Raw genomic sequence first — 15,964 nt, forward strand, 5'->3', positions numbered from 1 at the left:
AGATATTAGCAATAATGTATTTTATAGTAGATTTCATGTATTTATTATAAAAACAAGCTGAAAATTATATTTACAAAAAAAAAAGAAACAACAATATTATTATACATTTAAAAATACTTGAAAAATCTTCTGTAATATAATTGTTGCTTAAATCATATTATTTGCATATAATATATGTAATACTCAAAAAAAACAAAACAAAAAAAAACATGATAAATGAAAAATACTGCCTACATATAAAATAAAAAATCATCTTGTTGTTGCAATGTTGTGTACAGTCTCTTCAATAATTACAAAATGTAACTTTACATTATAAATTAAAAAAAAAAAAAAAAACGAAGTTGCAATAATTTCAACAATTTATTGTAACATTTTCTTAGATTAACTATGATCGAATATATGAATGAATAAATACATCTTATTATGTATATATATATATATATACCGGGTGAGCAATTTAAATGTTACTCTCAAAAACCAAGTAAATTTCGAATTGTTTCAATTATCAATAGAAATCGAGTTTTTCTTGTACTCCGTTTGAAATATCCCACCCGGTATAAATGTCTAACAGTCTTGTCACTAAGTGGCCGAAAATGTAAGCGGAACACATGATGATACAGGAGGTATCAAAACTTAGTAAACTTTCTAACCACTAGATGGCACTAGTAAGCTGATTTAACCGCTAGATGGCAGTACTGTACGGATCTAACCATTTAATTAATAAACATTTAAATAATTGATTTCTCAATAATTACAAATTTTTTTATGAACTTTTATGATTTTAAAATATTTTATAGAGTCTATAGAATACGCCAAGTATCCAAATGTTTATAATTTATGTCTGAAAGTTCAATAAATTAAATGTTTAAAAATGACAAGTATGCCATAACGATTATTTTGAAAATAATGTATTTTCAAGCATATTTTATGAACTTTTATAATTTTAAACTATTCCTTAGATTTTTTTAAATATTTTAAGTATTTAAATGTTTATAATATATGTCTAGAAGTAATATAAATTAATTATTTAATATTTGACCAATACCTAGGATGGTAGGCGTCCACTAAGAACTTATAGGCTAATAACCAACCAATGAACGTTCTAGTTTTGGAACCGCCCATACTCGAATACCTCTATTCGGTATTTCGAATACCTCTTGTATCATCATGATCTCCGCTTATAATTGTCTGATTTTTGCACCGAGAGAAACCAATTTAAATCCCTTATACCGGGTGGGTAATTTCAAAATGACTATTTCAGAAAATGATTTCTATTTGAAAATTGGATAAAAGCATCAAAATTTGGATTCAAGGGTGATGTTTATTTTTCCCACAGTATATATATATATGAATATAATTGAACTTATTGATAGATACATTGATAAATATATTTTCAAGCTATTAAATATTTTTTTTATAAATTTGCATAGAATTTATTATAATTTGTAAGAGTCTACAATGTAAATATTTATAAGTTGTTTTGTCAAAGTTATTTTGATGCTGAATTGATGTGAACACTGTAAAAAGAAAATCATATAAAATTAAATTATAATTAAAAATATTATAAACTCTTGATTATTACACATAATGTAAAATATATAAGATAAATTTAAAAACATTACATAATTATTTTAAGAATTACAATAGATTTTCTTCTAACAATATTTTGACAAGATATCACTTTAATAAATTACCATCAGATATTATTGGTATTTAATTATTAAATTATTCCGCCAGATGGCGCGACGCGTGCCTTTTTTATCTTTTTCTACTTCTCGATTATATGTCCAACGCCATTTTGTAACTCCATCTTAACTTGATAGCCTATTTTCATGTGCCGGTCATTGTAGTAAAGTTATTTCAATTAAATAATCATCGAGTTTATAATTATTTGTCGATAAAATGACGCAGAATAAATTAAACGATTTTATGTCAAGATTTAATAAAAGTCCGAATAGTTTATCACTAGGATTCAAGCTTCTTGCTGCAGCCGGCGTAACAGCTTATGGAGTAGCTAAATCTATGTACACAGGTGTGACTTCATTTAAATTTTACTAATTAGTATTTATCGATAGATTATTTTATAGATACTGGAAAATAAAAACAACAAGTTATTAAAATAATACTTTTGTTTTTTTTTTACAGTTGAAGCTGGTCATAGAGCAATTATATTTTCTCGTATCAATGGTATCCAAAAAGATATATTTCCTGAAGGTTTACATTTCCGTATTCCATGGTTTCATTATCCCATAATATACGATATTAGAAGTAAACCAAGAAAAATTTCATCCCCAACTGGATCTAAAGATTTACAAATGGTTAATATATCTCTTAGAGTTCTGTCACGACCTGATGCAACTGCGTTACCAACCATGTACCGTCAATTAGGTCTTGATTATGATGAAAAGGTGATTTAACATTAATTCAATTCAATTATTTATAATATTTATATACTATAATGAAACATCTTATTTAAATAATTTGAAATACTTTGACAGGTATTACCAAGTATATGCAACGAAGTGCTTAAATCAGTTGTCGCTAAATTCAATGCATCACAGCTTATAACACAAAGACAACAAGTTTCTATTTTAGTACGTAAAGAATTGACGGAACGTGCTCGTGATTTTAATATTGTGTTGGATGATGTATCAATAACCGAATTAAGTTTTGGTAAAGAATATACTGCTGCAGTTGAAGCCAAACAAGTTGCCCAACAGGAAGCACAAAGGGCTGCATTTGTGGTAGAACACGCTAAACAGGAAAGACAACAGAAAATTGTACAGGCGGAAGGAGAAGCAGAAGCAGCTAAAATGATATCCTTTTACAACGATAAATTTTCAAATTAAATATTTTTATATTTCTAATGAAAGTGATCCTTAACTCCATTGCACCTTGGTTTAGCTTTAAGCCAAAATCCAGGATACTTGAAGTTACGTAAGATTCGTGCATCACGACGAATTGCTCGCACGGTAAATAATTAATCATAATATAAATATATACAGTATAATCTCACTAATCCGGCACTTCAATAAACCGATACGTCCAATAATCCGGCACCCCCACCCTCGCCCTTTTACTCATATGCGCTCCGTCACCGCGTCGTCGTTTAGTAATCTAACCTCAAAACTTATCACTATTTTTCTCTATAATCCAATAATCCGGCACCCTCTGGTTTTTAATAGTGCCGGATTAGTGAGATTGTACTGTATATATAAATATTTAAAAAAAGATAGATTTTAATTGATATATATATATTAATAAAATGAAAAATAATTTGTAGATCGCCCAATCTCAAAACAGAGTGTATCTTAGTGGAAACAGTCTTATGCTGAACATTCAAGATCCTTCATTCGATGACTCATCGGATAAATTAAAAAGTAAGAAGTAAAATGGGAACAAAATTCTGTTGAGCTTACTTTTTTCATTATTTTTCATGATATTTTTAATACCGCTTATAAATATATTATACATTACATGTATATATGTAGTACAAAGCACATGTATCTTATTGTTCTTACCATAGATACATATATTGTCAATAAGACTTAAGATAATCATTATCGTCTTGTTCTCTCTTTCTCTCTCTCTCTCTGTACAATCTTCATGTCCTTTTTATCCCATATTGCACAAAGGCTCGCTCGCAAAGCTCGAGGTAAACTGTTTTCAGGTAACGAACGCTTGAACCGGAGCAGTTGGAATGAATCAACACAGCATGCGGTTAATGTCTTAAAATCTGGTCCTCAAGCAGTAAATAATGCAGATAAATCTTACATCGAGCTTACAACAACTAATCCTGAAGATTCCATTTCTATTGTATTGGATTCTGCAGAAGATGGTGCTAAAATGATTGTTTCTTAAATGTAACATTTGTTTACATTGAATAAACTATTTCTATGAGTTTGCGCAGCGAGCTTCTAACAAATAATATCAATCAAACTTTTATATATAATATATGTGTCACGTTAGTAGTTTATATAATTTTATATACTGTTATTATACATAGAATCAACACAATAAAAAGACTAGAATCAAAATAAAATCAAATATTTTGAAATAAATAATAATTTATTGAAACAACACGATATAGAATAAAAGTAAGTAATATTGTAATAATTACAAATTAATTTCTGTAAACGTTAAAAAGCGATAATTTGTATTTGAAATTATAATTGTTAGAATCTTGTTCTTTTTCTTTATAAATTTATCAGAGTTTGATGAGTATATGTTAGGTATGAGTAAAACTCTCATAATCAATTGTAAATGTTAAAAGGCTTGCATCAGCTGTTGCTATAAATCCAAATTTAATTTCTTACTCAATTGAATTAATAAAAATATTAATGAGGGGATTTTTATTAAAATGATGTAAAAAGAAAAACATATATAATAAATAATAATAAAAGAAAATGTTTTTATTATCCATAGAGTTATTACAGATAGAGTAGGCGAACCATAGGCGGTTATGTAAGTGGAAATGTCTCTGCATGAATATAGCAAAAAACGAAAGGTTGATGTTGTCTCTCTCTAACTTGCGCGAGCGGCGCATGCGCATTAGTCTGTTAGTAGAGGTTAAGGTAGCTGATTTTAGTACGGCACGAGTACCGGCACGAGTTCGAATCTTGCTAACCTCTACTAGCAGACTAATGCGCATGCGCCACTCAGCGCAAGTTAGAGAGAGATAACATTAACCTCTCATGTTCTATCTCTTTTTATATCGCCGACAAGTTTTATGCTGGTTTGCCTGTTCTATGTGTAGTATCTCTATGTATTTCATAAATTTGTTATATATAGACATAACTGTGCGGCGTTAGTGTAGTAGTAGTAGTACGTCATATATATATATGTCATTTGCCTTTGACCACCATTAAAAATAGTATTTAAAAATCTGTTGATTTTTTATAATACACATTGCTGTTTTTTAATATATAAATAAACATTTTCCTTCTCATTATTTGTAATTGAATGGTTCATTATTCAAGGTTCGTATATGGTTCATATAATAAATTCATTTAAAAATATTTAATTATATGCATAAAGTTAACCTTAAAAAAAAAAAAAAAAGAAAAAAAATCATTTCAACTGATAAGGGGCTTATTATGAATAACAAGAATTCTTCAAGGTTAATCGAGAAAATAGTTAATTTAATATCTCGTAAGAATGAAATTATTACAGGTTTAATATATCTTTTAATTGTTATTTATACACAGATGGGTGAAGATAAGCCAACAGAAGTTACAGCTGGGTATGTTAACATTTTTCATATGATTGCATCATCATCATTATTATTATTATTATTATTATTAACTTAAATTATTTTTATTTATTATTTATTTATTATACAGAGAAGAATTGTCTAAGAAAGCTCTTAAGAAACAACAAAAGGAAGCTGAAAAAGCAGCAAAGAAAGCTGAACGTAAAGCTCAAGTTGTAAGTATGAAATCAATGTTTATTGTTTATTGTTGATTGTATTTAAATTTAATAAATTAATAAATACATTTTTCTTATTAAATAGCAAACGCAACAAGATGCAGTAGAACAAGAGGATGTATCGGTTGGCAAATATGGACAATTAACTATGATACAAAGCAATGAAGCGCATAAGGAAAGAATTTTTGTTCATGTGAAAGAATTAAATAAACAATTAGAAAATCAAACAATATGGTTAAGAGGCCGCTTGCATACAAGTAGAGCTAAAGGTATATTTTTTTTTTTAATAAAATAGATTTTATCCTAATATATGTAAATATATAATATTTTGTAATATAAACTTTTAGGCAAACAATGTTTCATTGTATTAAGACAACAGTCTTATACTGTACAAGGATTAGCTGCGGTTAATGAACAAATAAGCAAACAAATGATTAAATTTATATCAAAGTAAGTTTTTGATTAAAATTATCAAATTATTTAATATGATAGATATAATATCTGTTTTATAGTATAACAAAGGAATCTATAATAGATGTTGAAGCTATTGTAAAAACAGTACCCGCTGTAATTGAATCATGTACACAAAAAGACGTAGAAGTACACATCCAAAGAATTTTTGTAGTAAGCGCTGCAAAACCTCAATTACCACTTCAAATTGAGGATGCTGCTAGGGTTGTTAATGAATTTGATGATACAGGATTGAATATAAAAGTTAATCAAGATACCAGATTGGATAATAGAATTTTGGATTTACGTACTCCTGCTAATCAAGCTATATTTAGAGTCGAAGCTGCAGTATGTAAACTTTTTCGAGATATTTTAACAGCCAAGGTAATTATTTCTTTACTTTCATCAATATAAACGTTAATCAATTGAAATGTAACTACTCTCTATCAATGTGTTTTGTTTTATAGGGTTTTGTTGAAATACATACACCAAAAATTATTTCTGCTGCTAGTGAAGGTGGTGCAAATGTATTTACTGTATCTTACTTTAAAGGAAATGCATATTTAGCTCAATCACCGCAACTTTACAAACAAATGGCAATAGCAGCAGACTTTGATAAAGTTTTTACCATCGGTGCAGGTATAAATAATAATGACAAAATTTAAATAATAATTATTATCTACATGTAAAGTAAAAAATCATTAATAATAAAGTAACAAATTTGAACAGTTTTTAGAGCCGAGGATTCTAATACTCATAGACATTTGACAGAATTTGTTGGTGTTGATTTAGAAATGGCATTTAAATATCATTATCATGAAGTTGTTGATACCATTGGTCAAATGTTTACAGAATTATTCAAAGGTTTACGCGACAAGTTAGTATTGAATTTAAAATAAATATCAAATATAATAAAACATTTTTGTAAGAGATAATTAATAAATATTAATTTTTAGTTATGCCAATGAAATAGCAGCTGTTCATCAACAATATCCAGTAGAACCATTTAAATTCTTAGATCCACCATTGAAATTAGAATTTTCCGAAGCAATTGAATTATTGGCAGAAGCAGGTGTAATTTTAGGAGAGGAGGATGATTTGTCAACACCAGATGAAAAATTATTGGGAAAATTAGTAAAAGCTAAAGTAAATTATATTCTCCTTTTATAAATATCTTTGAACAATATTTTTAACGTTATTATAACAAAAAAATATGTTTCTTTTTTGTAGTATGACACAGATTTTTATATTTTGGATAAATATCCTTTGGCAATAAGACCATTCTACACTATGCCTGATCCGAATAATCCTGTACGTGTGATCACATTTTTAACATTTATTTCTTTATAATATTATCCATAATGAAATCACAAAATAATAATAATAATAATAATAATAATAATAATAATAATAATAATATAATTATATTTTTGTATATAACAGAAAGCATCAAATTCTTATGACATGTTTATGCGTGGCGAAGAAATCATATCTGGTGCTCAACGTATTCATGACCCAGACTTTTTAACAGAACGTGCCAAACATCATGGTATTGGTAAGTTACTCTTTACATTTATACTTATTTATTTTTTTGTATCTATCTCTATCTATTTATAAATTATATATTATAAGATAGATAATCTTTATTTAACCCAACTTTACAGCCATGTGGTGTGACTTGGTCCACAACTCCTCTTCATTCATCCATCCCACTCATTCCTTATTGATTCTCCTGCTTGCATTATCCCTAGGCCTGTCTCGTTTCTTCTCCCTTTGTTATGTTCTCTGCAAATCCTCCTCTGTTTCTCCACATATCTCAACCATCCCTCCACTTTTTCGTTCATTTTCCCCTCTAAAATTTCTTCTTCCTTCAGGTCTGTTTTCTCAAGCTTCGTGCAGCCTTCCATCAGGTGCCTCAGTGTCCCAGTCTCTAACGCCACATAGTCCACATCTCCTCTCACGCTTATCTAGCCAATACTTATTGAACTCTTCTAGATTTCCACATCTAGCCCTCGCTATTAATCTCTGGCTTTCTCCTCTCTCACACCTGCTGAGGTATTCTGGTCTTGCGGCCGATCTTATCCTTTTATATTTCCTGTTGTACCTCGCTTCATCTATCTTGTTGGTTTGCAGTTGGCCCTGTGTTTCTCTGTCCCTTTCCTTCAGTCTTACATTTATAATTGCACTTACATTTTCCTCCTACTGCCTTCATCTCTCTAAACCTGCTTGACTTAATCCATCCCTTTCTTTGCTGTCCTTCGTCTTCAATGTCCTACCCCTTGCCTTCCTAACCCCGTCCTCGAACCTTAGCACTCTCTGTCCTGCTTCTATCCTTATTTTATCTCTCTTTGTTTCCTCTAGAATGATGTACCCTGGAGTACAACGTTCTAGTCTCAGATACCAACGTATATACTTTAGCTGAATCCTCTCTAGCTCTGCCCTTTCTGCCCAGCTGAAAAGCTCCGCTCCGTATAGCATAACTCCTCTAACTAGGTAATCAAACATCATCATTTTCCTATTGAAGTCGTCCTTGAATTTCCTCTTCCCTATCCCCCATACTTAGGAGCTAGGTACCGAGTTGATCAACCTGGACCGAGCCCAATTGAGGCTGGTTGTAGGATTGGTCACCGGGCACTGGCACCTTAGAAAGCACCTTACGCGACTGGGCCTTGCACAAGACTCGGTCTGCGGCAGGTGCGGCGAAGGAGAGGATACCCCCCTCCATCTCATAACTCAATGCGTTGGGCTCGCGGACGTCAGAAATGATGTCCTTGGGACCACCGCCAACAACTTCGACCTAGTGGGCTCAGGGGCGGCCAGACTCCTGCGCTTTGCAAGGGAGTCGGGACCGCTACGGTCATAGGTTTTTCCCCGCAAGGGGCCTGGGTACAATGGTCCAGAGACTGAGCGCCCGGGTAAACAAACCTCAAGGAAAAAAAAAAATCCCCCATACTTGTTTAATTACAACATTCGCTTTCTTCGTCCTCTCCCTCACGTGCCTCGTCAAATCTCCGTTTCTTTGGAAACAAATCCCCAAGTACACGAACTCTTTTACTGTTTCTATTTCTTGCCCCTTCCACTTTCAGCTTGACTCTCTTTTTATTCAAGTATCTTTCCAGTCTCTTCATCAATGCCCTCATATCCTTTTCCTCATTTGCTACCAACACCATATCGTCCGCATATACCAATGACCAGAACTTCTTCTTTCCTACCACATTTATAAATTATATATTATATTGTAAATAATATTGTAAATTAATATAATGAATATTTTGTATTGCAGATATTGAGAAAATAAAATCATACATCGATGCATTTCGATATGGATGTCCTCCTCATGCCGGTGGTGGTATTGGTTTAGAACGTGTCGTGATGTTGTATCTTGGTCTGGATAATATCCGAAAAACTTCCATGTTTCCTCGTGATCCTAAACGTCTTACACCATAGATAATATTTTACGCATACTATATTTACTAAATATGTATAGTGATCATATTGGCTTTGTATGTTTGACATTTTTCAAGTCTTTACAATATAAAAAGAAGAAGAAGAAGAAGAAGAAAAAAAACCAAAGTAAATTTATAATAAAAAGTTAAATGCAATTATTATATCCTACCTTAAACAGCCATTCAGTTAAACATTGTTTACAATCAAAGAAAATATTAAATAAGTTAATAAATTATGATTTATTAGTTATGAAAATATGTAGAAATATATCTATCTATTTTTATTTGTTTGCTTTAATTGTTTAATTAATATTATCTTTATTTTCTGACATCTTTTTCTACCCACTGTCATTTATTTATTTATTTTATCTAGAGATTCGAGTTATCTTTACAATAACAATTATATTTAAAAAAAAAAAACAAAAGTACAGAAACGTATAATATCAGTCTACTTATCTACATTATAACTTTGACCCAATCTAACCTTATTTTTAGGTTATGCGGGAGAATCTTAGAAGATAATAAGATTCACAATTTAATGTAATATCATTACATTCTTTTGAAAGATTTGATGTATACAAACGTTTATTAATAATATATTTAAAACGTGTTATTCTTTTAAATATATTTTTTCTATTAACACAAAGTATTCTTTATATGTAAGTGTACTTTTTAATATATAATATATATTTTGAAATTTATTAGTTTTGAATAATGTTTTTTTTTTTTTTACAGATAAAATGATCAAGTTAAGTTTACGATTATCAAAGTTGAAGATTCATATTAAAGATAATATTAAGATTAATAATGTTAGAAAGTATTCAGATTTTGTTAAAATTGTTGAAGTAGGCCCAAGAGATGGATTACAAAATGAATCAAAGATTGTATCAACTAATACAAAAATTCAATTAATAAATAAATTATCTGAAACAGGTTTGCGTACAATTGAAACGACAAGTTTTGTATCACCAAAGTGGATACCACAAATGGCAGATAATGTTGAATTATATAAACAAATAAAAAAGAATCCTGATGTATCGTATCCAGTACTAGTGCCAAATTTGAAAGGATTAGACAATGCATTGAAAGTAGGTGTTAAGGAAATAGCAATTTTTGGAGCAGCGTCAGAAACATTTACAAAGAAAAACATTAATTGTACTATAGCAGAAAGTGTAACAAATTTTACAGCAGTGATCAAACAAGCTAAAGAACATAATGTAAAAGTTCGAGGTTATGTTTCTTGTATAGTTGGTTGTCCATATGAAGGATACATTGAACCCAAAGTTGTAGTTAACTTATCTTCATTAATGTTAGATCTTGGATGTTATGAAATATCTTTAGGAGATACAATTGGTGTAGGAACACCCAAATATATTAAAAAACTTTTGAAAGAGTTACAGATGATATCGTCCAATGATGATATGTCTAAATTTGCTTTACATTGTCACGATACTTATGGTCAAGCAATAGCAAATATATATGTTGGTCTTGAAAATGGTATTAGAGTATTTGATTCTTCCATTGCTGGGCTTGGAGGATGTCCGTATGCTGCTGGTGCTTCAGGAAACGTTGCGACTGAGGATTTGTTGTATCTTTTACACCAACAAGGCTTAGAAACTGGAGTAAATGTAAATAAAATAGTAGAAATAGGTAATTATATTTGTAATGAATTAGATAGAAAGAATCAATCTAAAGCTGGACTTGCTATACTTGCCAAAAAAAGTCATCAATTTTAAATATATATATATATACAAACTGTGTTTGTTTGTATTATTTAAATCATATTTATAAGTGCATTTAATAATACCAATTGTGATCATTATATATATATATATATGTGTACATATATATATATTATATTTCAAATCCAGAATATCAATCACATGTTAATATACAAGTATACAAGTAAATATTTAAAAAGTACATTATAATACATACATAATATTAAAATAATACACAAGAAAAAAAATATATATATATATATAGAGAATTAACCATGTACATTCAACCTGTTACGAAATATTTGATAATTCTTGTAATATAGCCTGTGTATCTAATGTACTGAGATCAATTGATCCTCGAGTGTCAATGACAACACCTGTTACCTGTAAAATTTGTACGTTTGATTAATTAATTAATTTAATTATTAATATTATTCATTTTAAATGTATATATTATATATTTACCATATCTTCGAAAAAAGCTGTATGATTAGGTTTTTCCGAATATCTTTCGTACTGATCCAAATTATCTCGTAATTTTAAAGTAAGACTATCATAATTTTGTATTATAATAGACATAATTTGTTGTTCGGATGGAGTAGATAGGCTTTCGCTGGTTAACCATGCAGTTATTTTTGGTGAAAAATGATTAACAATATCTCTCATATTAACTAATGAATTAGTTAATTTAAGTGCATGTTCTTTATATTCATATGATTCACTAGTTGAATATCTTAATGCTGTAATATATAAAATAATATGATTATATTTATAATATAACTAATTATTTTGTTCATTTATAATATTGAATCGAGTCATAAGTAACTTCCGATGCGGTTATGTAGAATCTATTTTTCGTATTTACCTATTACTAGGGTTCCCCGCCACGCGGGGTTAACGACTCTTTGTTAATAAACAAATAATTCGCAATAAAATAATATTGCGATTATAAATTGAGATATAAACTATCATATCTTTCAAGTTGGATGAAACTGCACACAGTGTGCAAAATTTGATTAAAATCGGTTCAGTAGCTTAGGAGTCCATTGCGGACAAACAAATATATATATATATACACATATATCTATAAAAATACAGTATAAACGTAGCTTAGAATACATATAAAAACATCCATGAAAGGTGTCTTGCACTTATCAGTCGCAGAAACGTCATTCTTTGTCTCAAAAAAAAAAAAAAAAGACGGAAGTTATTTATGACAGGACCTTTATAAAAATAAATAAAAAAATATATATTTACCCATAGCATTTAAATTAGTAAAAATAAGTTTCATTCGTATAATTTCATAAAATAATTCATCGTAACTACTCGACGAAGATAAAAATGTATCTCCATATGTAATGAAAAAGTTCAAAATATTAGCAACCTATGAAAGCCAATAGTATATTATAATTTTTAGAAAGCTTCTTTCATTGGGTCACTTTACCTGAATAGCTAATGGAAAAATATTCATTTTTTTAATCAGATGACTCTCATGAGTAGTAAGAAATTTCAAAAGATTAATTAAGGCAGTCCAAAGATCTCTCCATTGATATCCAAGTCTGACTCTGCATCTTTTTTGATAACACAAAAGTCTTTGCAATACACCGATACATTGGTGATATAATTCAAGAGGAAATTTCTTCATCATGTGCGATGTTATAAATTCGACTAATAAATCTGAAAAGAAAGAAAAAAAAATTAAATGATATATTAATTAATAAAATATTTTTCATAAAATACATGACTATAACGATAAGATAATAATTGTACCGAGCAATGTAGCTGCAAGAGGTTGTGCAGGTGCTATTTTATCCTGTAACTTTCTATGATGCATTGGTACTCTGTGTAACTGTACTCTAAATGCTAAATTAGCATCATGCATCAAACTATTTGCATATTGATCTTCCGCAATACAGCTTAATATTAGGAAACATAATTTAACATTATTCATTATTGCCTCTGTTCTTATGACCTGCATAACTATAGAACTGAAATGATACAAAATTGTTCAAAGATATTAAACTCATATTAAATAAATTGATGCTTTGTTTTCTTTTTTTTTCTTACTGGGAGATGATACATTACCAATATTGTAAAAATGTAGCAAGTAAATTAAATGGCTGTGCCATAACATCTGGTGGTTGAGCACCAGGAGCTACGGCATTAGGACCAAGAGTATTATTTGGCGAAGGTGGAGCACTCGTATCACTTTGTGTATATGCCAATGTAGTTACAAAATTACGATTTAAATGTGTCGCCTCGTATAAAGCTAATAATAATGCATTATTTGCACGAACTTGTTGCGTTTTAGCTTCCTCTTCTCCAACAAACATACTACCAACAATACTCGTTAATGATGATAACCATGACGCTTGTATTTCTACAAATTCATTATTTTATAAGAAAATAATTTTATATATATATCTAAATTGAATAAAATTAAGTTCTATATATATATATATATATATATATTACCTGTTCTTTGTTGAGCAAATTGTCTACAAAACTCAGTCAATGAACTGGATATTACTTGTCCGTATCCATTAAGCGCTAACTCATCATCAAGAATTGATAATTTAACAATATAAGGATTTGTACTTTCATGCTTTCTATAATTAACTAAAAGTGTTAACAATAGAACTGCATCATGACCATGACGATTTCTAGCACCTGTATCTCTCAATAACTAGAACAAATATGATTGGTGATACTTAATAAAAATATAATTATACGTAAGTTGGAACTTAAATAGTGGCAACTATTTATTCACAACCGATACAAAAGAGGTTACATGTTTGCACCTGTTACTGTCCTTCAAAGTAGTCACCAGCGTTGTGTAGAACCCATTAGCAGAGCCTGTTCTGTTGATGGTGAAAATGGAATGGTCGAATTTCTGGAACAGTTCTGAAATGAATGCCATGAAATGGAAATGGTGGAATCACCATAACTTTCACCGTATTGGGGCTCTGACGCACTTTCAACTTTTGCGGTGACCCATAATGACGTTATTCATTGGATTGGCGTTTCAGTTTTGGTTCCAGAGATTAGACAGGCAGTAAACCGCTTGTGCCATCGCACCATTAACAGAACAGGCTCTGCTAACGGGTTCTACACAACGCTGGTGACTACTTTAAAGGACAGTAATAGATGCAAACATGTAACTCTTGTGTATCAACACACTTACTTGAACTAAAGACTCGAAAACACTATTAAGCATCACATATTCCAGTAATGTATTCTGGCTTACGTTATCCATTCCGGTAACAATAATGAGTAATAATTTTAAACACAATGCTTTTAAACTATCAGGATATTCACCTAAAGAGTATTATTATAAAATAGATAGAAACAATTATTAATATATATCTAAATATATAAGTAATTCATTGAAATTACCTGTTAAAAAATTATTACAATGTTGCATTAATGTGGTCATTCTTTGTTCAGCGGAATTAAAACCTACAAGGATGTCTATTAAATTAAATCCGCAATCTCCCTGACTAGCCTTTTTATACATAGATTGAATAACAGCTGCTAAAGTTTGTAACGCATATACTACTCTAAATGGATGTTCATCAACTAATGTATCTACGCAATGACATACTAAAGCATTTAAATTTTCTCTGCTTGCATTCAATTGTTCTAACGTCATATGAAGAATTTCACTTTCTATGTGAGGAACCTATAAACAAATAATTATTAAGATTAATTTATTATGATAGTTTATAATTTGATAAGTATTGTTAATTTTATTTATATATATATATTTCTTTTTATATTAAATTACTTACCATAGGTTTAATAAGAAATAATTCATTCCAAAAATTAGGATGTGCCAAAGTTAAATCCTCTCCTTTAAAAAAACTTTCATAAATAGGTACAAGCTTTCCTTTGTGTTGACGTTTAGAACCAGAACCACTCCGTTTACGCATTGCCATTGTCATGATGATTTATTCTTCTTTGATCATACCTCTTATCTAAGAAACAATTATTGTTTATTAATAAAAAAGAATACCGATATTAAATACTTTATACAAATTATAGTATAAATAGTAAAGAATAAGTTGCATTAAAAAAAAAAAAATAATAATACAAACAATCAGTAATCTAATCTTGACAAATGCAACTTGTATATCTCTTGTCAAATTGATGCACATGTAATACCATTTATAACCTCACTTTTATATAATACATACAAATCTCTTAGAGGTTATATTTATATAAATTACACATTAATAGAAATGTAATTTAATTAAATATACATAAGTAATAAAATAAATCAAATTACAGTAAATATATATAAATTAAAAGGTGTATACTTACAAACATAACTTGAAATATTATCTCTGTCTTAACTATTTGTATATTTGATTTTTCTAGGGAAAAAATATAGTATATAATATTATAAATAAAATATTTGACGTGTGGACAAATAAATGATTAATTTTCGAATGTGATTTTCTTTTATGAAAACAATACATACGTTTATAAAAATACCACTCCTACAATAATGACAGACCGCTATGAAGCGGCTCCAATCGCCATAAATATACTTATCAGAATATTTTCAAGTGCATACTTTGCTAAGTATACATTTCATATTGATTTTCGTTCAAAAACAAATAGAAAATTAAACGATCATCGTGTTGCCATCATAAAACATCTTTTTCATTGTAATCCTATAAATAAAAAAAACACTTTACATATATATACATATATTTTATAAATATTTTTTAATAATGGCGACATTTAAAAATACCGCCAATTAATGACGTCACAACTATGAACGCATATTAGATAATTTATTGGTCAATTGTAAACAGATTATTAACATTTCATTTCTAAATATTCTATTAGTTTTAATTACAAAAAAAAATATATATATATATAAATAAATATACATTATATAAATAGATAAAA

The 15,964-nt window shown here is 29.2% G+C and overlaps 4 protein-coding genes and 2 long non-coding RNA genes across 8 annotated transcripts; 3 read left to right on the forward strand and 3 right to left on the reverse strand.

Annotated features, from left to right (window-relative positions):
• Window positions 1-19: 19 nt before the first annotated feature.
• LOC149032126 (uncharacterized) lies at window positions 20-1,830 on the reverse strand. Its single transcript, XR_016177050.1, has 2 exons — window positions 1,695-1,830; window positions 20-1,517 (listed from the first exon to the last, which is right to left on the reverse strand). It is a non-coding gene; the product is annotated as an uncharacterized LOC149032126 (long non-coding RNA).
• On the forward strand, window positions 1,790-4,067 carry Phb2 (prohibitin 2). Its single transcript, XM_015322736.2, has 6 exons — window positions 1,790-2,032; window positions 2,146-2,408; window positions 2,499-2,816; window positions 2,895-2,972; window positions 3,284-3,380; window positions 3,671-4,067. The coding sequence occupies exons 1-6, from the start codon at window positions 1,903-1,905 to the stop codon at window positions 3,859-3,861; spliced, it is 1,077 nt and encodes a 358-aa protein (XP_015178222.1). The 5' UTR covers window positions 1,790-1,902; the 3' UTR covers window positions 3,862-4,067.
• AspRS (aspartyl-tRNA synthetase) lies at window positions 3,960-9,468 on the forward strand. Of its 2 annotated transcripts, none has more exons than XM_015322734.2 (12): window positions 3,960-4,097; window positions 5,208-5,242; window positions 5,343-5,427; window positions 5,513-5,696; window positions 5,775-5,877; window positions 5,940-6,261; window positions 6,345-6,516; window positions 6,607-6,754; window positions 6,834-7,023; window positions 7,108-7,188; window positions 7,321-7,432; window positions 9,161-9,468. In XM_015322734.2, the coding sequence occupies exons 2-12, from the start codon at window positions 5,208-5,210 to the stop codon at window positions 9,322-9,324; spliced, it is 1,596 nt and encodes a 531-aa protein (XP_015178220.2). In that variant the 5' UTR covers window positions 3,960-4,097; the 3' UTR covers window positions 9,325-9,468. The 2 variants fall into 2 exon arrangements, with proteins under 2 accessions (XP_015178220.2, XP_015178219.2); XM_015322733.2 differs by lacking the exon at window positions 3,960-4,097 and adding an exon at window positions 4,709-4,979.
• On the reverse strand, window positions 8,468-9,321 carry LOC149032127 (uncharacterized). Its single transcript, XR_016177048.1, has 2 exons — window positions 9,184-9,321; window positions 8,468-9,085 (listed from the first exon to the last, which is right to left on the reverse strand). It is a non-coding gene; the product is annotated as an uncharacterized LOC149032127 (long non-coding RNA).
• Window positions 9,469-9,704: 236 nt separating the features above from the next.
• Window positions 9,705-11,079, forward strand: Hmgcl (hydroxymethylglutaryl-CoA lyase). Its single transcript, XM_015322638.2, has 2 exons — window positions 9,705-9,982; window positions 10,059-11,079. The coding sequence occupies exon 2, from the start codon at window positions 10,064-10,066 to the stop codon at window positions 11,057-11,059; it is 996 nt and encodes a 331-aa protein (XP_015178124.1). The 5' UTR covers window positions 9,705-9,982; window positions 10,059-10,063; the 3' UTR covers window positions 11,060-11,079.
• Window positions 11,080-11,139: 60 nt separating this feature from the next.
• Window positions 11,140-15,723, reverse strand: LOC107067274 (armadillo-like helical domain-containing protein 3). 2 transcript variants are annotated; one of them, XM_015322631.2, is made up of 12 exons: window positions 15,528-15,723; window positions 15,368-15,420; window positions 14,836-15,021; window positions 14,441-14,726; window positions 14,229-14,362; window positions 13,520-13,730; window positions 13,130-13,424; window positions 12,815-13,032; window positions 12,489-12,721; window positions 12,302-12,428; window positions 11,510-11,784; window positions 11,140-11,428 (listed from the first exon to the last, which is right to left on the reverse strand). In XM_015322631.2, the coding sequence occupies exons 3-12, from the start codon at window positions 14,986-14,988 to the stop codon at window positions 11,336-11,338; spliced, it is 2,025 nt and encodes a 674-aa protein (XP_015178117.1). In that variant the 5' UTR covers window positions 14,989-15,021; window positions 15,368-15,420; window positions 15,528-15,723; the 3' UTR covers window positions 11,140-11,335. The 2 variants fall into 2 exon arrangements, with proteins under 2 accessions (XP_015178117.1, XP_015178119.1); XM_015322633.2 differs by lacking the exons at window positions 15,368-15,420; window positions 15,528-15,723 and having other exon boundaries at window positions 14,441-14,503; window positions 14,649-14,726; window positions 14,836-14,887.
• Window positions 15,724-15,964: the final 241 nt, after the last annotated feature.

This window comes from Polistes dominula, unplaced genomic scaffold (assembly GCF_049000335.1).
Source record: "Polistes dominula isolate Pdom_NZ unplaced genomic scaffold, Pdom_raw_medaka contig_75, whole genome shotgun sequence".
Lineage (NCBI taxonomy): Eukaryota > Metazoa > Arthropoda > Insecta > Hymenoptera > Vespidae > Polistes > Polistes dominula.